Raw genomic sequence first — 21,063 nt, 5'->3', positions numbered from 1 at the left:
GAGGCCATGGTCTTCAGCCAGAAAAGAGTATATAGTGCTCGCTTCAGGCCAGGAATGACTTGCTGCCCCAAGTAGAGGAGTTTAACCCTCTGAGGTCCAGGGTATACTTGGCTGTTTTAATTACTTTTGATTTTACCTCTATATTTCACCTTTAAAAACTATTTATCTTGCCTTGTTTGGCATCAACACAACCTCACATGTCTGAATTTACAGCAATTTCTTCAATTTTGACCAATTTTATTAACACAGTTGATCTAAAATCAGACATAAAACATAAAATCAGTGTAAAAAATGTATATATTTTTTACTGCAAAAACCATGAACATGTTTAATGAATTATTTTTTGTTTAAAATGAAAATAGAAATTGTACATTTTAAAAACATATGCACAAGTTTTGCAGACAAAGTTATATGCAACTGTTTTCCTAAAAATGCAGCCAAGGCATCAGGTGTTATTTTTTTGTAACCATTTAAAACAGTTTACAGAACAGTCAGGTGTTTTGTATCAAATAAGATGCTGCACAAATTATTTGTGCCACTCCAAAAAAATCATTTCTGTCCACCATAAGACAGAGGAGCACATAACCAGCCTGATACCTGCAGGCCTGGAAGCAGGAGGTATTTTGACACACAAAACAAAACAAACAACTACACTAAATACTAACTACACAAGACAACAGACTAACTTCACACTCCAAACACACTAAACGTCACAAATCTCTCACATTTCAAAACTGGCTATCTCGCTCTTTCTTTTGCTCTTGTGCTCTTCTTCCTGCAGTAAACATTACGATAGTATTCAGGAAAAAAACATTGCATATTTTATTTAATCCTAACTCTGGTATTACATGGCCTATCAACACAATTTAAAAACTGGTATATAGTTTGAAGTCCACATTTTCAACACAAGTTAAAATGGAGACTCAGGGTGGCTCCAACTTATTGCTCTGTCATCTTAAATTGGTCATGTGATTTGGATGCGCTGGCGCATCCGTGGACCCCAAAGGGTTACATATCTTAGGGTCTTGTTCATGAGTGAGGGGAGAGGGAAACAAGAGACTGACAGAGAGATTGGGGCTATACCAGCTTGTCATAGTGTAGAAGGCTAAGCTGTCATACATACATCCCTATCCACACCTATGGTCACAAGCTCTGGATGGTGACTGAAAGAAAAACAAGAACACAGAAACAAGTGCCAGAAATTAGTTTTTTCCAAAGGGTAGCTGGCCTCTCCTTTAGAGAGAGTGTGAGGAGTTCAGTCTTTTGAAAGGGACTCAGAGTAGAAGCATGGAGCCAATTGAGGTGGTTCTGGCATCTGATTAGGATGCCTCCTGGGTGAGGTGTTTGGGCATGTCCCACCAGAAGGAGGCCCCAAGCAGACCCAGGACATGCTGGGGGAGATTACATCTCTCAGCTGGCCTGGGAAAACTTGGTGTTCCCCTGGATAAGCTGAAGGAGGTGGCTGGGAAGTGGGAGGTCTTGGCGTCTCTGCTTAGAATGCTGCCCACGCGACCCATGCCCAGATAAACAGAAGATGTTGGATGGATGGATGGATGGATATTTATGAACATAGAACTTACATGAACTGTACAAATTTTGGACAACTATACATTACTCTTTTTTTCTTCTTCTTTTTTTGACCTTTTACCATGGTACTCATGTTTAAATTTGGTCTACTGACAAAATGAACTTTGAAGATTTCCACTTGGGTAACTTCTGAATTTGAAAGCAAACAAAAAGAAACAAATAATGATTTCATGGGCAAATTTTATAGCAAAATAATCAGCATGTATGCATTAAAGAGTACAGAGAAGTGACCTGAAGAAAGGATTCTTGAGATCCAGGATGTTCCCAGATCTGAAGCCTGATTGGTCCACTGTAGCTGTGATGTGGATGTCATAGCTTTGTCTGGAGCGAGAAAGATACGGGTTGGTACAAGTTGAAATCTGTAACCTGGGAAAAATGTGTTGTTGAACCTTTATTGATCCCCAACCCCACTGACTTGTCTGCGATAAGTCAGTGCCTTTATTTGCCCACAAGGCAACTGACAGATAATTCACTGGCGAATATTGTATCATTTATATTTATAAGTAACAAGGCAGTCTGAATTTGTTGATTATGTATTTTTCTGTGAGTTTCTCTGTTTTCCTGTGAAAACTTGTCCAACTGGCAACTCGAGCACTTTAAGTGCGTTTTAGAAACTGGAAAATCAGGTGATAATGAAAATAAATATATTTTTTAGGCTTACAATCTTGTTGACATGTTCTATGTCAGACTGAAAATAATGAAATGAAAACAGCAAACATTATAACAAATGAGCTGAATATAAATGAAATCTAAATCTTGAATGTGTCTCTTTATAAGAAATGTAAATCACAAGTCATTTAACAGCTTAAACTGTTGTGTATATTTTGGACAAATTTCTGTTGAATCAAATTATGTAAGCCTAACTCATGTGGAACTAAAGCAGGGTATTAGGGCTCCGTTGCTTTTCCCTATTTGCCCTATTGGTAATGTAGCCCTATGAACCGCACAGATATACCTGTTGTTAGCAGCCAGTTGGACTGTCCCAGACAAAGTCTGTCCAAGCTTGGCAAAGAGCGGCGTTTGAAGTAGACATCTGACCTGGGACCAGCGGGTCAGAGGCTCTGTGGGAGCAGTGGAGAACCATACTGTGGCCCTACAAAGAGAGTGAGAGAGATCACCTCCATACTGAACGACTTCAAGTGAATATACCTATTGAGGGGGACATGGCTTAATATTTTGTTTGCCAGATTCAAATTTTCTGTGTGTTTGAATAATCAAAGTTTTTCTGTTGCTATACCATATTTTCGTTCCATGCATCCTTCCATTTGGTCTGCTCATTAAATCTTAGAAAAGAAAGCATCGGATTACTTACTTGGATCCCAGGTAGGCCACATCAAACCAGAAGGCAAGTCCATGGATCAGACCAGACTGGAGCAGAGTAAACACAAAGGGAATCTCTATTCTGTAAACACAGATTTTGTTTTTCAATTTTCATCAAATAGTTAAAAAAAATTATAAGAAAAGTGTTGCACACAAAGGTTTTTGCATCCAGTGTTTGTTAATATGTCATTAACTTCTGTTTTTCTCAAACTGTTTGGACTATCTAGCATCACTGGTGGACCACAATACCTTACTTTCCAACCAGAAAAAGTAAAACATTAAGTAATAACATACGTAAAGTATAATAAAGTATTAAACCATAAAGTAAGTAAGTCAATATGGTAAAAATGGCCTGTATTTATATAGCGCCTTTATGGTCCCTAAGGACCCCAAAGCGCTTTACATACCCAGTCATTCACCCATTCACACACACATTCACACACACAATAATTCAACTTCGAACATTAAAAAAACCCTTGAAATGGCAAAGCTATCATTTATAGCACACTATAACAAAACCAACATAAAGGAAATTGATGTACGCTGTTTTTTTTATTCAGGTATGATTCTTTTATTTATATAACCACTTATCTGTTTTCTGCCTACAAGTACATTCCAGTCACATCTTAAATCATCAATAATGTGACATAATCACTGCATAGATGAGGTGTAGATACAATGTTTCTGATCAGGCATTAGCAATCAAATATGATTCAGTGTATAACCTGAGTAAATCCTCTTCTTTAGCTTCCATGAAATTGATGCAGTGCTTGACAGACCTGGCCATCAGGATATGAACATCAAATGTGTCCTGGAACAAACATTTAAATGTATTACAATCTTTGATCACAGTATAAAATTTAGGAGGAAAAAGAAACTACCCAAGCAACAATGCCAATTATCACATAGAGTGATGACAAATTAAAAGAGAACACATTAAAAAATGTCACAGTAAGTGTTCATTCAGAACGGGTCCAGGGCTCCTTTGCACTGATTCTTTGTCCCTTTAGGTTTGAACTTGAACTTCTGGCTCTGTGGACGCATTCGTCCAAAAGACATTTCCTTGTTTTCCTGTTTTGATGTCATGCACAGAGAGTGCTCAGTTATGTTGAGATGGAGGAACATATTAGTCATGGTCCTGGGTCCGTTCACGCAGCGTCTTGCTACACTTTGATGTTTTTGTTTTAAATTTTTAAATATTTTGTGTTTGTTTTGTGTACCTTGCCTTCAGCTTTGCCTACTGTGTCTTGTCTCCTGTGATTTTGTTTGCCTTTGTCTCGTCCTCCCTAGCTGTTTCCACTTGCCCTAGTTACTCTCCATTATATATATTGTCTCAGTCTCCCTTTGTCAGACCATCAGTTCACCTTCCCCTCATGTCTCCCAGCTTCAGTGCTCCCATCCCATCGTGTTCACTCCCAGTTTAGGTTTGTGTTTGTAGAGGTTTTTAAGTTCCCTTTTATATTTTGCGTTTCACCTTTTATTTTGTCTTTTTCCATCAGTCTAACAAATGGCTTGCTTTTAGTTCAACACGATCCACCTGCTTTTGTCTGCTTTTGGGTCCTCACACTCTTTGCACTCCACAATTCTGACAATATTATTTACATCATTTTGATCAAAACCATCCAATGAGCCCTCGATAAAACAACTTTATCTTTTGTTTTTATCATAACATGATGAGGAAGACAATCAAAACAACTGGGAATTGATCTGCAGTCAATTGAAAAAACTAATCACATGTTCCTGGTCATGCTGACCATATTATTCCCTGCTTGGTTTAGCCTGTTCGCACACTATATTTTTCAGTAAAAATGAGGATGGTCTCTGGGTTCAAGCCAATGACCCATCTGTGAGAACGATTTTCATTGCTAAAAGTGGAGTCAGTTTAACACAGAATTTGGCATTGACTGATGACCATAAAACCCTGAGCATGATTAATCTTGTCCAAACTCAAATGCTAAATACGATCTGGCCTGGTTAGTACTCGAATCGAAGAGTACTTTGATGCCATGATCCAACCGCCATAGGCAGAATCTGGACTCAATGCTGAACATTATGTTGCTCCACATGTTCAGGTTCCAGTGCACATGTTGCAAACACAAGCACAGATGGGCCTGACAGTGAAGAGCAGTCATGGCAGAGCTCCTGGCAGCTATATGAGACCAGAGATTGGCTGAATTGTCTGGGTGGAGAGTCATTGACTATATCATCCTGCGGACTTTGACTGCAAATCTGTAGAAGACTGCCTACAGTTTCTTTGTGGGAACAGGGTGAGGAAATAGTTGGCTTGTGGTGTCTTCATGGGAGGCTCACATCATGGACTGTCTCGGACACCTCTCATTATATGGAACTTCACCTTCAATTTAGAGATGGTACTAGGGCTAACGTGAAATAATTCTTGATTTTGCAGAAGATCAAGTTGTAGTTGCCAGATCAGCCAAATATGTCATGCTTGGATAAGATATCTGTTGACTGTTGAAACAGGGTCCATGCTAACAGGTCCTGAGTCAACGATACAATAAGCTGACTGGAAATGGTAGTGCAGATTTGGTAAGTTTTTCATGGGTGCAACCCACTAATACATTTTCCTTACAAATGTGGCACCATTTAAGATCACAAATATCCTTACTTTTTGTGCTAAGTTTAATGTTTATTAGACATTTACTATTTATCTATGTGTATGTTTTGTATCATACAGTGCACCATACCACTATAGGCTGCCTGAATAACTCTTCCACCGCAGCATTGTGAAGAGCACTCAGGTTCACACCATAGAAGCTCCTCTGCTGCCTAAAGGGAAACATGTAAAGAGCAGAGATCAAGTTATTTGCAGTCGACTGATTGGCACAACTGGTGGTTAACACTGTACTCTGTAATTTTACCCCTCAGTTTCTAAATGCGCTCAGATTGAAGCTTAATTAGTCTGAGCAAAATATTTAACAATAGTTTATACATAGTGTGGTGTGAAAAAATGTTTGCCCTCTTCCTTTTTTCCTATTTAGATAAAACATAACGAAAGTAAACACAACATGCAGTTTCTGAATGAAGGTGTTTATGATTATGGACAAAAAAAATCTACATCTACAACCTACAAAAGTAATTACCCCCTAAACCTAATGACTGGTTGGGCCACGCTTAGCACCAAAAACAGTAGTCAAGTGTTTGTCATAACTGGCAATGAGTGTTTTAGAGTGCTGCAGAGGAATTTAGGCCCACTCATCTTTGCAGAATTGTAATTCAGCCACATTGCAGGGTATTTTTAAGGTCGTGCCACAGCATCTCAATCAGATTCAGGTCAGGACTTTGAATGGTTTAAGAAAAACAAAATGAAGACTTTGGAGTGGTCTAGTCAGAGGTGGACTTGCTGATGTGTTTGGATCATTATCCTGCTGTAGAACTCAAGGTCACAAACAGATGGTCGGACATTCTCCTTCAGTATGTTTTGGTAGACAGCAGAATTCATGGTTCCATTTACCACAGCCAGTCTTCCAGGTCTCGCAGCAGCAAAACCGCCCCAGACCAGACCCCCAGGGCCATGTAGGTTTTGATTTTTTTCCCCCTATAATAATAAACACATTCATTTTGAAATGTTGTGTTCACTTGTGTTAACTTTGTCTAATATTTAAGTTTGTTGGATCAGAAATGTGTATGAGAAATACACAACCCCGAACCCCCACCCCCCAAAAAACAGGAAATCATGCAGAACTTCACAGGATAATTAATGTTATTGTAAATGTGATTACAAAGATTAAAATTGTCAAATGTGTTTCTTCTACTGCTGAAAAGTGAGGGAAGATAAAGTAGAAACTGATGGAAAACGTTTACAGTTTACATTCATTCCTCACTGCTGACTGAGCCTGACCTGCACATAGTGGTAAAGCAGTGAGGGGAAGAGAGCATAGCAGCACTCACATACACACACATGGTGGTATGCATGCATGCACATGCAAACTCCAAAACAGAGGTGGTATTGTTTGCAGGCTGAACACATCAAAGGCATGGAAGCGATCGTGAAGTCAGGGATCTAATAATCATGTTCTGTGAACTGGCCAAAGCATGCTGGTACATACAGGCAGTGTGAAACATGGTCCATCAGGCCTGAGAGCCGAGTAATTAGGGCTGTATCCACATGAGTCAGGTGCTCAGAGCAGAGAGTCCCTTGTATGATTTTCTTTACCTCTGGTCTAGTATTCATGTCATTTTCCTTATTTTCCACTTTGTCCAATATCACATCAAACAAATGTTATAAAAACAAGAAAGAAAAGAAATATATAAAAAGGAGCATTGTGGCCTTGCTATATGTATGTCTTTGTACTACATTGTTGATGCTCAATAAAAAATTAGAAACCCCCCCAAAAAACCAAGAAAGGCATGCTGTCTCATCATGAAAGTTCTTTCTGTTCCTTTCTTGTTTTGTGTCTTCAAAGTATATTTCTTCTTGTGTTAAGATGAAATGATGGGTCTAGGTGATCAGAAACATTCCTGCCTTAGCTTAAATGTTTGTGGTTTTGGGTTAAAAAACCAAAAAATCAGAAGGTCAAAACTAGGGTCCAGTTGTGTTTCAGAGAATAAGGTTTAAATACTATTTTGAGAAAACATCTCTATTTGGGAATTTGTGCTAATATGCAGATTACAGTTGTTGTTTCAAGATAAACTGCCATGGATACTATACCCTTTACGAAACGCCTTATGTAGATGATTAGCCGTCTTGTGATAGAACATACGTCCTTTATTGCACGAGGGTGGAACCGTTGATAACCTTGCATCTGTGCATTACCAGCCATTTCATTTTGAACAAATCCACTCTTCCTTGTTTGTGAGGTTGACCAGATGGAGCTTTTTGCACCATCTTATTAACCACACTGTGTCTATGTGCAAAAAGAGAGATCATTTCCTTCCTTGCTACTAAAAGCGATTTCACTCACTCAGAGGGTACAGCAACCACGGCAGTTTGTCTTGAAACAACAACTATAATTACTTTTATCTCAAAATAGTAATTCAACTTTTTTTCTTAAATACAATTTTGTCTTTTTTCTAAAAATAGATTTTCTCAAGATTTTGACTTTATTCTCAAATGATCAGTAATATATATTTTTTACATCTTGTCGACCCCACCCCTCTGTGTTAGGTGTGTCGTTCCTATATTACTTTCTATGTGTTAATTAGATTAGTTTTTTGTGCCTTGCATTTGGTTTTACTTCCCCTCCTGTCTTGTTTGTCCGGTTCAGTTCACCAGTCCATTGTTTTCCCAGCTGTGTTGCCTCTCTCGAATCACCTCCTGTGCATATTTAAGCCCTCAGTTTGACTTGGTTTTTTTCCTCGTTTGCACCCTACTATATGTTCCGTGCCTCTTCGGCTTGTGACTTTTTCTTTCTGTCTTTATGGACTTTGACTGATACAAAAAACCAAAAACAAATCCATTTTGTTCTGTATGAGTCAGGACTGGACTGTCAAACACGTGAGATATAAAAAGGAACCAGTGTGTTCGTGTCCCCAGGAATAGAGTTATGTCTGTGCATCCGTGAGTGAGTGACAGACCAGAAATTGGCCCGTGCGTAGTGCTCAAAGTACAGCTGGTCATCACTGAAAGGAGCCACGTGAATGTCTCCATAGGAGGGAAACATCACACCTGGAAATTGAGAGAAGCGGACAATAATAGAAAGGCAGAGAAAATGAATAAGTGAAAGACAAAAACGCTAAGACATTAAACAGAGGAAGATATAGTAGCTCCTGTTCCACTGCAGGCTCAAGGTGCAAATATTCACAAGAACAGTTTCATAAAACTGCTTCAGCCAATGAGTTTCTGTCAGCTTTGACCATAAAATAGAGCCCAAACCTTGTCAGTTAGAAAAACAGCAGAGGAAATCAAGATTTCACTGCATTGCTGTTTATTACTTCCATCAATAAAGTGACAGCAGCAGTTTTAATTTGTTATTCCTCTCATGTAAAAAAAAAAAATGCACTGAGCTGAAGAGCTGAACTAATCAGCCCAGCCCTGCTCAGCACTTTTTGAGGTGCCACTTAGAACAAAGTACCTTCTTACTCAGAACTTGTCCAAAGAGAATTCTTGCAGTTGAAACTCAATTAAAGGTGTTCTTTTTCTCAGTGTTTTTAATCACATCAATAGTGGGTTATTCAAATGATGCCTAATTATATTAAAACATGGTTTAACCTCGATATCTGGATTCCTACCATTGGGTTTGAGCCATCTCCTGGCAAACAAGAAGTTCTCCATGAGCCTTTCGTTAACTAACATATAACCCATGGGCTCAGAGATGATGACATCCACCATGTCAGGAAGATTGACCTGCTCCACCTCCCCCTCAAAGACCCTGATGTGCTCAGAGAGACGGTTATCCTCGACCAGGATCTGAACAGGAGACAGAAAATATCTCCTGCTTTAAACAATTCACTGTAAGACTACATGACTATTAAAGAATATTAACTTCACTCTATAGCACCAGGACACTCTACCACATACTATACTGTACCGTGCAACACTCTGGAAACATATTAGCAGACATTCCTATTTTGTCTTATGTTTGTATCCCAGTCATTATTAATTTTGTTTCATAATAATTAAACATTTTAACCATTGTGAACCCTGCTTTTTAGACAAGTTTGTCTCCAAATAAACTTTCATGTTTATGAGAAATAGTTTTCTCAAGTTTTGTTAACGGGACTTTAGCTAGGGTTTTATTAAACTCTTTTGTCTCTGGAATGGACTTTTGTAGTCTAAAGCCTGCAGTACTAAAGTACTTTAGCCTACAAGCTACATGGCCAATTTGGAATTACCAGTTCACCTAACACGAATGTCTTCTAACTGTGGTAGGACGCCAGAATATTTGGAGGAAATCCATGCAGACACAAAGCAAGAATGCACACACAGAAACTCTCCTACTGTTAAAGTTTGCATTAATTATTTAACCCAAAGAGTTTTTACAAATAGCTGTCCTTTTCTGATTACATTTTTAAAAAACACTTTTGCATGACAGTAGTATTGTTTCAGTTACGAATGTATCATTTCCAGCACTGGTGTAAGTCTGTACTTGTGCATCGGCATTCTGCAGCCCCTATCCTACTAAACTCTTGGCCACATGTTGAAGCAATCCATTAACTCCTGAGAATGCCACGCTCTGCATCTCATGTATGTGCCCTGTGTGCTTGCACGCACGACTCTGGTCTCACTTAAGACTTTATCAAAGCCAAAATGCATATAAACTGTTCTCCAAGCCCTTCATTTCTTTAACTCTTACACAACAAAACTTCAAATTATGCTTGTAGGTTAGTTAGAGAATGCTAAAAAATGGCTTCATTATTGCAAGAAAGGTTTTCAAACAAACAAAGAGTTAAACCTGCACAGTTAAGGAAAACAATATAAACGGTAAAAGAATTAACCACGCTGACCTGTGTATACTTGGCCATAGGGCTGGACTCAACAGCATACACTCTGGCAGCCCCTGCCTGGACTGCAAAAAAAGACAGAATACCAGAACCACAGCCCACATCCAGAACCACCTACAGAGACAAGAAAGCATGCAGAGACCAAGTCAAACTTCCCATAGGATAAAGTCAAAGTGAATACCTCAGACCAAAAGTGAAAAGAAAAAGAACTGAAAGTGTCACAAAGCAAATTGTTGGTTCAAACTGTAGACAGCTTTTCGGCAAGAGCACAAAATTTATATCGAAAACAATAAGAAATCAGGAAATGGGAAAACACGTTTTCACAACAGTGTAATAAGTAAACTGTATAGACCTTGTAGACATAATTAAGGAACGTGCTATAACACTATCCATTCATAGAAGTGCACCTTGTCTCTGAAGTCAGCCTCATTGACTAAAATGGCTTTCTGATAGGTGGCATTCCTCAAGTAGTCCTGAAGCAGGCTTTGCTGCTGGGTCAGACAGCTGTGGAACTGCAAACACAGAAATATTAAACGGTGTTCGAGTGTCAAATTTAAGGTTAGAATTCTTGGTTCGGTTACCTGGTAGCACTGTGCAGGGTTCTTTTCAATCCTTTTGTTAAACATTGTTGGTCCTCTCTCTGCATCCTTATTGCCTCCCTGATGTACTTCAATCCAACCTTTCCCGTTCTCTTCATTTTCCTCAGTCTTCAGTAATCTCTGGAAGTTCTGCATATCTAAGGAGTCAAAGACAAGTTTCTTTCAGCATTCTACAAATAAGAACTTCTCAAGGTAGGAATTATTATAGAATATACTCTACAAACCAGCTGGAGTTTTGAATTGCAGCAGAAGACTGAAGTTGCTGTTGTTGGTGACTAAGAAGGACTGACCTCCAACCTGGCAGCAGTCCATCTCCTCGGAAACAGTAAACTGGAAAACCAATGCTTTGTTGGCTGAAAACACATTCCACACATAAAGATGACATTTAAAAACATTAAGATTTGTATCCACAGTATGGGTTTTCAGTGCCTTGGTACAACCTTAGTGATTACCAGTGTGGACTTGGAGTCACACCGTATCTGGGGGAAAATGACACTCCGCTATGCTCTCTTGTCTCTTTACACTGGACGCCACCGAGATCAGCAGCTGTGAGTCATTTAAAGAACACGTCATAGCAACTGCATTGACACCAGACATGGTGCAGTATTCAGCTTCTTCAGATCATGACATTTCCCCTCTGGGACCGTACAGAAGCAGGGGCGACTTTGTGAATCAGTACCAGAGGGGAGGATGGAAGTCAACTGACTAATGTGTGGCGCAAGGTTTTGCTGGCCATTCACTGTCCAAGGTCTATGGTGGTCTTGCCTTTTCACTTGTTCACCATGAAGGTTGCTGTAAGGGCTTTTAGGTGACTTGGGATTAGGAAGAATGATTCATTAGATGAAAAGCCAGAGTATGATCAACACTGGCTGGGCCACCTAAGTGAGCTTGAAAGACCCCAAAACCCATAAAGACCTCAGAAACATCACTGAGGAAAACTAAATACAAGACAGCAACGTATTTCCATGAAAATTTTACTTAAACAAAAAACATAAACTGCTAATGCTACCCACTCATATGCAAAGTGTTACAGCCAATGTGTGACCCACCTGCACCTGGGACACAAACTTCAACACAAGAGCAGTAAATTTAGGTCAGAACTAACCACCTTCTATTGCCAGATGATAGTCACTTTTTATATAAATACATATATACATACTTTCAATTACAAACTGACTTTCTGTTATTACTGCAGCTAACCACTGGTCTAAGCAAACATAGTGTGTTTGTATATTTGTGTATGTGTTTTGCTTTCCCTTGCGTACTTACCATCCTGCACAGTTACCTGCTGAACTTCCTGTCCTGTGGTGAGATGAAGAGTGAGTTCTTGGTCGTTTCTCTGTCTGCATACATTCACATGCTGGTCTCTGCTCACCTCTCCTTGAACCTGCTCCTCCTTCAGAACCCAACCACAGCAAAGTGTTTAGCTCTGTCTTCTAAATCTTAAGTTTGCCTACAAGTAAACTGCATTATGTATAACTGCATTATTAGTTATAGAGCAGAATTTGCTAACTGAACAGAAAAAACAATATCTATCTTGCACGGACAAAACTATATAAAGTTTTTGCTTTTGTTCACTGGATAAATTCTTAACCACGGCAATTTCAGTGATGGGAAATGCCATGGTGGGAATTTCCACTTTCAAATTGAAGGTTTAGCTGGTCGTTCTGATGCTGCTGACTTGGCCAATGCAATCCCTACAGTGAAGCATGGTGGTGGGGCATCATACTGTGGGAATGTTTGTTTTTGCTGCAAAAACAGGGAAGACTCGTCAGTGAGTGGTCCAGCCAGAACCCAGACTTTAATCAAATTTTCATGTGATGTCAGAGCTACAGGGACACGCCCACCTTGTGGGCAAAAAGTACTGCAGTCCTTTGCCCTCCAGCCATCCTTTGGACAGTTTTGGGTTTAACTTGACCAAAATTCCAGATAGCTGCTGTGCTATACACTAATCAGCATTTATTTATAGCTGCCAGAATGGCATAGATCATGGCACTAACATGTGAACACACCTCTCCTAACCCTGCCTTACAGGCCATATTGCACCAATCCCTGCTTCTCCACAGTAACACAGGCTGTCAGGCTCATTTAACCTGTAGGAATGATTTACCTGACACCAGAAAAAATATTCTGTCAACCTTATTGTTATAAAGTGACATTAATATGACAAATTAACACTACTGGAATTTTTCAGGCCCTATACTGTAAATGTTCAAGTCAACAAAATGTAAGATTTATGTGCATCTGTTAGTTTAACCTTGCTTTAACAATGAACAGTTTCTTCTTCTTCAACCTTTGACGTTGCGCCATTATTTACCCAATGATGTCAAGAATGCATGTAGCTGTTGGTACTTTGAAAGCTTTCATCTTGGCAGCAGAGTAAGGTAAGGGATTCTCTACAACAGCGGTTCCCAACCCCCGAGCCATGGACCGGTACCGGTCCGTGAGTTGTTTGGTACCGGGCCGCGACAGTTGAGGCTCCGGTGTGAAATTTATGGTTTTCAGGGTTTTTATCATTTTTTATCATTATTTTTTTGTCGTTTTTATCGTTATCTCGGTTTCCCTGGGTCTTTTCCGTGTGTTCTTCATTTTTTTTGGTACCGGTACTGGTTTTATTTTGTTGTATTTATCAGCGACACTATAAGAGCCGGTCCATGAAATTATTGTCGGACATAAACCAGTCCGTCGTGCAAGAAAGGTTGGGGACCGCTGCTCTACGAGATACAGGTAGATGTCACTGAACAGGAGCTCTGGAAGAGGGATTTAAATAAAGCTGCCAAGTTCTCAGAATTCGTAGTTTGTCTTCATATCTTGAGTTTTTCTGCATGGATAGATGACCCAAGTAGTCTCAGCTTAAGAAAAAGTCTGCACTTTAGTCCTGCAGTATTGCCAACTTCCACTACTTGTGTTCACATTGGAGTAATGTTTTCCCGCCAGGGTAGTTAGTCAGGCACAAGACTGAACTCTATGGATTGAACATCTTTGGAGAGATCTGAAAACAGCTGTGGACCAGTACTCCCCATCCAACCTGATGGAGCTTGAGAGGTTCTACAAACAAGCTAAGCTTGTAGCATCACATTCAAGACTTGAGACTGTAATTGCAGCCAAATGTAGCAAATGTATGTAACAAAGTACTGAGCAAAGGCTGTGAATATTTATAAACATGTAATACCATTTGTTTGTTTGTTTTATTTTTAATAAATTTGAATTTCAAGTAAGCATTTTCACTTTGTCATTACAGAGTATTGTAATATTTCAGAGCTGTGAATACTTTCTGGATACACTGCAAGTACCAGTCCATTTACAACATCCCCAACACATCTGGCTAAACTGGTTTAACTGCAAAAAGATGACAGAGCCTCTGCTGACTTTTACAGATGACTGTAGACACATAATTCGACGACTCTCCAGACCTCCTTTGTACATACTGATGATGATTTGAACCAAAACTTTCACTGATTTTCATTTCAGTTCTTGTGTAATTGTTCTTCTTAACAGTTAGATAATAAATAAAAAGGCATGTTTTTTATGCCTCATTATACAGAGCTGATCCTACATTCTCCACAGCAGCAGCCTGTTTGCTTTCACTTCCACAGCAATAGCAGATTGTATTCATGCAGAATTACAGCTATAGTAGCCAATGCCAGTGCATGCAAAACACTTAGAACAGTTTTGGAGGTGAAAGAGTGCACCTCTGTCACCTCCAATATCACCTCTTTATGTGTATCCACGCATGCTTCAGCTCTCACCTTTTCCTGCAGAGTGAAGACCCTGACAGAGAAAGCCAGTGAATGATCACTTCTCGCCTCCATTTTTCAGTGTAAAAGGAAGCTGCTCTTTGGAAAGAAAAACAGAAAAAAGGAGGAGGAGGCACAGAAGGAATGGAAGAAAGAGGGAGGAGGGATGAATACAGGGAGTCCAGCAGGGAACATAAATTACGTAGAAATCCAGAACTAACTAACTAACATAACATCTGAGCAGTAGCCTGGCTGACTCAATTGTACGTTGTGGTATAACTCCCAAAGAAAAAACGAAAGTTAGTCTTGGAATACTGCATTCAGTACTTGGCTGTACACAAGGAGTGTGGCTGTTAAAGGAGCATGGACTAGGAATCGTGTATTGTAAGGTAGAGGTGTTAAATCAGCGTTTCAGTCTCAGTACAGCTACACCCTGCAGATGAGCTGGAGCACAAACAGTGTTTCAAAGAGAAGAATTGTTTTCTCACATTGGTGTTAAAGTTAGGTCAGTGGAACTTTACATTATCGACAGGTTCAGAAGTGGATTATTTGCTGCTTGTTCTTATATTTGGATTGATGCTTGATACGTCTAAGATTTGGACAAGACACGCACTGAAAGTGTATTTCTGCTCTGCTCTTTAAAATTATGTTGACATTAATCATTACTATTGCATTTTTATAAAACAAACAAATATGATTTATGGTGACACAACAATAGTGAAAATAGTCTTCTTGCATTTTTAAATTAATCAAATAAACTGTTAAAACTCTTTATTAGTATGATTAAAATTATTATGTCGATTTCTTTGTGACATTTTCATTGACTAATCACAGCGTAAGTAAATCCTGGTCTTCTCACTCAGAGTACAAATGTTGGTGTAAAACTACTCTCTGTGAGCAGACTTTTTTTTTTACAGTGCTTGCAAAGAATAAACTATTTAATTAATTAGCCCAGTGTCATTTGGGGACGATATAAACCATTAAAATCTTGACACTTGCACAATATCAACAATATCCAAAGACCTTTTCTGAAACACCAAAGGTTTTATACACGAGTTACTCAGACATGTTCAATTCAATTCAGTTCAATTCAATTTTATTTATATAGCGCCAAATCACAACAAAAGTCGCCTCAAGGCGCTTTATATTGTACAGTAGATAGCACAATAATAAATACAGAGAAAAGCCCAACAATCATATGACCCCTATGAGCAAGCACTTTGGCGACAGTGGGAAGGAAAAACTCCCTTTAACAGGAAGAAACCTCCGGCAGAACCAGGCTCAGGGAGGCGGGGCCATCTGCTGCGACCGGTTGGGGTGAGAGAAGGAAAACAGGATAAAGACATGCTGTGGAAGAGAGACAGAGATTAATAACAGATATGATTCGATGCAGAGAGGTCTATCAACACATAGTGAGTGAGAAAGGTGAGTGGAAGGGAAAAACTCAATGCATCATGGGAATCCCCGGCAGCCTACGTCTATTGCAGCATAACTAAGGGAGGATTCAGGGTCACCTGGTCCAGCCCTAACTATATGCTTTAGCAAAAAGGAAAGTTTTAAGCCTAATCTTGAAAGTAGAGATAGTGTCTGTCTCCTGAATCCAAACTGGAAGCTGGTTCCACAGAAGAGGGGCCTGAAAACTGAAGGCTCTGCCTCCCATTCTACTTTTAAATACTCTAGGAACAACAAGTAAGCCTGCAGAGCGAGAGCGAAGTGCTCTAATAGGGTGATATGGTACATGTGATTTCACATATTTGACAGATATTTTCCAGAAGCGTTTTGAATTCATCTATACAGCCTCTCTGGATTTCTGGTTCGTGAAAAGACTACACCCAAACCCAAAACGACACCCAAAAGACTACACTCAAACTAGGCCACACATTGTGTTGCCATCAGGTGTTCGAGTTTAATCTGAATATAACTGATGCCTGCTTATCAGACCGCTTCCCTGTCATTTTTATGCACTGCTCCATGTTTCCTGCACCTAACACTATATTGGACACATTACGCTGATCAGGTTGTATTAATTCCTCTACTGCTAAGAATTTTGGTGAGGCCTTTGAAAGCATCTGCCTCCAGCTCCCTCGCCTTATCAACTTATTCAGCACCACTTGCGCCACAGTTATTGACACCATTGCTCCGTATAAACTGAGTAAACCCAGGCCTAAAAAGTCACCCTGGATCAGTGACACTACTGGAGCTCTCAAGACAGTGAGGGAGGAACAAGTTTCAAGTTTTGTTTTCAATTTTGGAAAATAACCCAGAAGAAATCTGTAAATCTGCTGTTGTAAATATTTCTTTGAAAAAAATCACAAAAAACTCCAATAATCCCATTATGAGGATTTTGTTCTCCACCACCAACTCTGTTATCTCTACCTCCTCCAGTGCCTTTTTAGGATGCCTCTGCTGACAAATGTGAAGAGTTTTACTAGTAAAGTTCAGAATATTAGGAGTAGTATTACTACCTCCCCTCACATTTTAACTGATTCTTTCTTCTGATCTGTTTTCAAACCACATTATCCTATTCTTCTTTCATTAAATCCACAACCTATCCACTAGACACTGGTCCAAGCATTCTCTCAATCATCAACAATTCTGTCTTTCAGTACTGGTTCAGCTCTCTTCAAGCAGGCAGTTGGACCTCTGATGAAGAACAATAACCTAGAACCCACCTTACCAAAAAAACTACTGACCAATCTACAAACTTCCAATCCTCTCAGAAGTCTCAAAAGTTGAGTTTCGGATAGTGATGGCCAAATGAAGCTTTCTGAAGCACTGAAGCTTGTATTGAAAAAGGTTTATTGCTCAAAGCTTTTCAACACAGTCCTCTTTGGTGACATCTGGTGGCCAAAAATATGAAGAGCAGCTTGAATCTACAAATTAAAAGGAACTGCTTCATTATGATTGCCCTCTCTACCAAGTTGACAGCTTCAGTTTAACATCATATGACATACCTGTGTGATATCAGGCTATCACACAGATATCACACATGTGCTGCTTTGAGTATAAATTTTTGGGGGAGAAAATAAAATGTTTTGTCTGTTTGGTTAATAAATCATTTTTGATGTGCCGTGCTGTGTTCTCCCTTTTCTTGCGACTTCTTCTTTTGACACGTGAAGCTTCAACTTCAAACAGACCATCATGAGTATCAAGTCAACCCGTAGCATAGAATAGAAACCACAATATTCTTGTACAACGCCTGCACTTCAGTGCTGGTGTCAGCGGCACAGCACTACACTGGCTCACCATTTTGAATTCTGGATTTAACAGGAAGCCAATGAAGGGAAGCCAATACAGGAGAAATCTGCTCTCTCTTTCTAGTCCCTGTCAGGACTCTTGCTGCAGCATTTTGGATCAGCTGAAGGCTTTTCAGCGAGTTTTTAGGACATTCTGATAATAATGAATGTCCTTTTTCCTTCCCACTGTCGCCAAAGTGCTTGCTCATAGGAGGTCATATGATTGTTGGGTTTTTCTCTGTATGTGTTACTGTACGATCTACTGTACAATATAAAGCGCCTTGAGGCGACTGTTGTTGTGATTTGGTGATGTATAAATAAAACTGAATTGAATTGAAAAGAATCAAATAGATGCCACTCAGATGAAACATTTTTTTTGACAAATGCAAATGGAATCATTCTTATATCGCGCTGTTCTACTCTACCTGAGCATTCACAGTGTTTTATACAACATTCCTCATTCACCCGTTCACACAAGCACTTTTAAAAAAATGCTTTTTCTATCTAACATTCACACACATTCATACTCTGATGTATGAATTGGGGTTAGTATCTTGCTCAAGGATATCTGAGATGCAGAATGGAGCATCCACAGATCGAAGCACTGACCTGCGTTTGGTTAACTGTTTGTCTGTTTTGTTTTAAATGCCTTTGTATTTTTGTGTGAAGAACTTTGTGATTATTTGTCTTGAAAGGTACTATATAAATAAAAGTTTACTTATGTTACTGATCTACCACCTGAGCTACAGTGACCCACAACAAACTGCTGAAGAGACCATTAATGTCATAACTGTAACACAGTGACCCATCAGCATTGAAGAATCCCAAAAAGTCGATTCTGTTCATGTGGAAGTTTTCAGTGGCAGAAACGTTTCGTCACTCATCCAAGTGACTTCTTCAGTCTGAAGAAGTAAATAAGGGGAGACAGCTGGATCAAAGAAAGGGCTTTTTAAGGAATGGTTTAATAACGTCCACCTTGAAAGCATGCGGTGTCTAATCTGTTAGTAAAGAAAGCATTAATTAAAGCTAAAATGTCTTTGAGAAGTCTTGAACGAATGGAGTCTAGAAGGCTCATTGATGGTTTAGAGGAAGAGATTACTGAAGTTAACACAACAGAGTGAGGATACTAATTTTTCTGATTCTAGTGGAAGGCTTTCGAACGGTGTTTATTTACACTGTCAAAACGTCCTGCCCACTGTGACCAAAATATTAAAATTTCACATACAGGAAAAACACAAACCTCATTCAAATGAGTTCGACCAGAACTCCTTTAAACAGTTCAGAAATATACTCAAACTTATATGTGTAGTACAGACATATACACTTATTGCAGGACAACGACACAGATAGAATTAGATGGTGACATATGTATTCACGGTAACTTATTATTTATTTCAAAAATAATAAAATTCTAGTAAAAAAGAAAAAAAGTAGCCAAACTACCACAGTGTCCAATTGTGAGTGTCTAAATGAAAGGGAAACAAAATAACAGGACTAATGGCGCAGTTACAGCCTGTTAAGATGCTCGACTGGCAAAGACAGACACGTTTTCAGGTGCATGTTCATTTTTAGATTCTCTTCAGCATCACAAAGTGTCACATGGCCCTAAAGTTACATTTACAGGTTGAAACAAACAAGTATGTTGTGATTCCTATTATACAGAGTTAAACTGGGATATATAGCATCAGTCCAGTTCTGAAATGTTCATGTAGAGGTGGCAGTCCTGTGTTATGAATTAGCTACACAGATTTGAGACACAGCGTTTGAACATCTGCAGCTCAGGACTATATAGCAGAAAAAGCTAAGCTAGTCTTATAAAAACTTCAGAAATGTAGACATATTAAAAAAATAGCCAGTGCTGCCCCTTAGCCTCCTAGTAGATACACTTATGGTATCAATGTGAAACAAGCCATCTCGCTTCGTTCAGTCAGTGAATACTTCTGTCCCCCCAACGTCTGCCAGCCCATACCGGCAGGGTGACAATGATGCCACGTTCACGGCTGCAACATTTTTGAAATCAAACAACAATTAGTTGGAAATTGCTGTAACCCTACTGATGCAACAGCAACACAGCACTTAGTACATCTTTGAAAACACACAGTCAAACATGCACACAACAGAGCCCTGTACTACGAAGCAAGTCCAGTATATCCCATCCTTTATTCTCTTACTGGAATATCTGAAATCAGGATAAAACTTCCCATCACTGGTCAACCCAGGATTTCTCTGCACTATCACATGAAAGGGATGGTGTTGCCCAGTCAAACATGGTCCGTAAACAGCCAGCAGAGCAGCTGATTTTACAGTGCTACCCCTCAGCCTCCTATGGTATCAATTTCAAAAACCTATGTCACCTCATTCTGGAGTTATCGCTTCACAAACTTGGGCCTGTCCACTCGGCAGGGTGACCACAGTCTCCATCAGTCTATTACGGCTGAGAGTTAAAAAGGAAGATAAAAATATAAGAAGTTAAACACATACAGTAACAGAGCTGCTGTACACTACTTTAGTATTAAAATTATATGAATAAAGTTTAGCCTATTTGAAACCAGGAAGAAAAGCTGCCAAAACTGCTGACAAACTTCTTAATATCACAACTCTATCATTAAGACATCTGAGAATCTGATGGATTATAATGTAATGCAATGTGTGCTTGAAAGAGTTTTTATTGTATCACTGCAGCCTGACAGTGAATAAATACAAGAGCAGAATTCATTTGATACAAACTGAGTGAGTACAACAAGGAGCTCCATTTTGGGATCATACACTAACCTTACAGAACAATGAAACTGTTTTGAAATCGATTGCAGCGAACATGTACAAAAATCCTCATGTGCACCTAACACACATCAGGGAAAAACAGACTTCATACACTAAAAAATAATTTAGACCCTTCCAGTATCCACACACAGAGGTCTGAGGGACCACACAAAATAGGTGGTGATCTGCAATCTCTATCATAACCTCCTTTTATAAGAGGTTAGTTACCATGAGTACATGGCCAGGTAGGCAGTGGATATATACCACGTCTTACTGCACCATCAAAGTAAAGAAAATCCAGGGTTAACCCCGAGATGGCCTGGATAAGACAGTTTTTATCTTGACCATCCTGCTTCATACACTGCAAAAACTCAAAATCTTACCAAGAGTATTTGTCTTATTTCTAGTCAAAATCATCTCATT

General features: G+C 39.3%; 1 protein-coding gene and 1 long non-coding RNA gene across 2 annotated transcripts in view; one reads left to right on the top strand and one right to left on the bottom strand.

Annotated features, from left to right (window-relative positions):
• Positions 1-14,016, top strand: part of LOC120436473 — a 32,789-nt gene extending 18,773 nt beyond the window's left edge. Inside the window, exon 3 of the long non-coding RNA XR_005610469.1 lies at positions 13,845-14,016. This is a non-coding gene — a long non-coding RNA (uncharacterized LOC120436473). The remainder of the gene's footprint in view (positions 1-13,844) is intronic.
• Positions 300-14,787, bottom strand: LOC116312392 (histone-arginine methyltransferase CARM1-like). The gene is made up of 14 exons (XM_031729808.2): positions 14,657-14,787; positions 12,177-12,303; positions 11,132-11,260; positions 10,890-11,044; positions 10,716-10,820; positions 10,312-10,422; positions 9,097-9,274; positions 8,443-8,533; positions 5,613-5,694; positions 3,633-3,718; positions 2,900-2,989; positions 2,543-2,680; positions 1,819-1,908; positions 300-1,716 (listed from the first exon to the last, which is right to left on the bottom strand). Exons 1-14 carry the CDS (start codon positions 14,717-14,719, stop codon positions 1,674-1,676), a joined length of 1,488 nt encoding a protein of 495 aa, XP_031585668.1. The 5' UTR covers positions 14,720-14,787; the 3' UTR covers positions 300-1,673.
• Between the last annotated feature and the right edge of the window lie 6,276 nt (positions 14,788-21,063).

This window comes from Oreochromis aureus, linkage group 23 (genome assembly GCF_013358895.1).
Source record: "Oreochromis aureus strain Israel breed Guangdong linkage group 23, ZZ_aureus, whole genome shotgun sequence".
Lineage (NCBI taxonomy): Eukaryota > Metazoa > Chordata > Actinopteri > Cichliformes > Cichlidae > Oreochromis > Oreochromis aureus.
The sequence above is the reverse complement of the archived record's forward strand: the minus strand, read 5'-3'. Positions and strand labels throughout refer to the sequence as shown.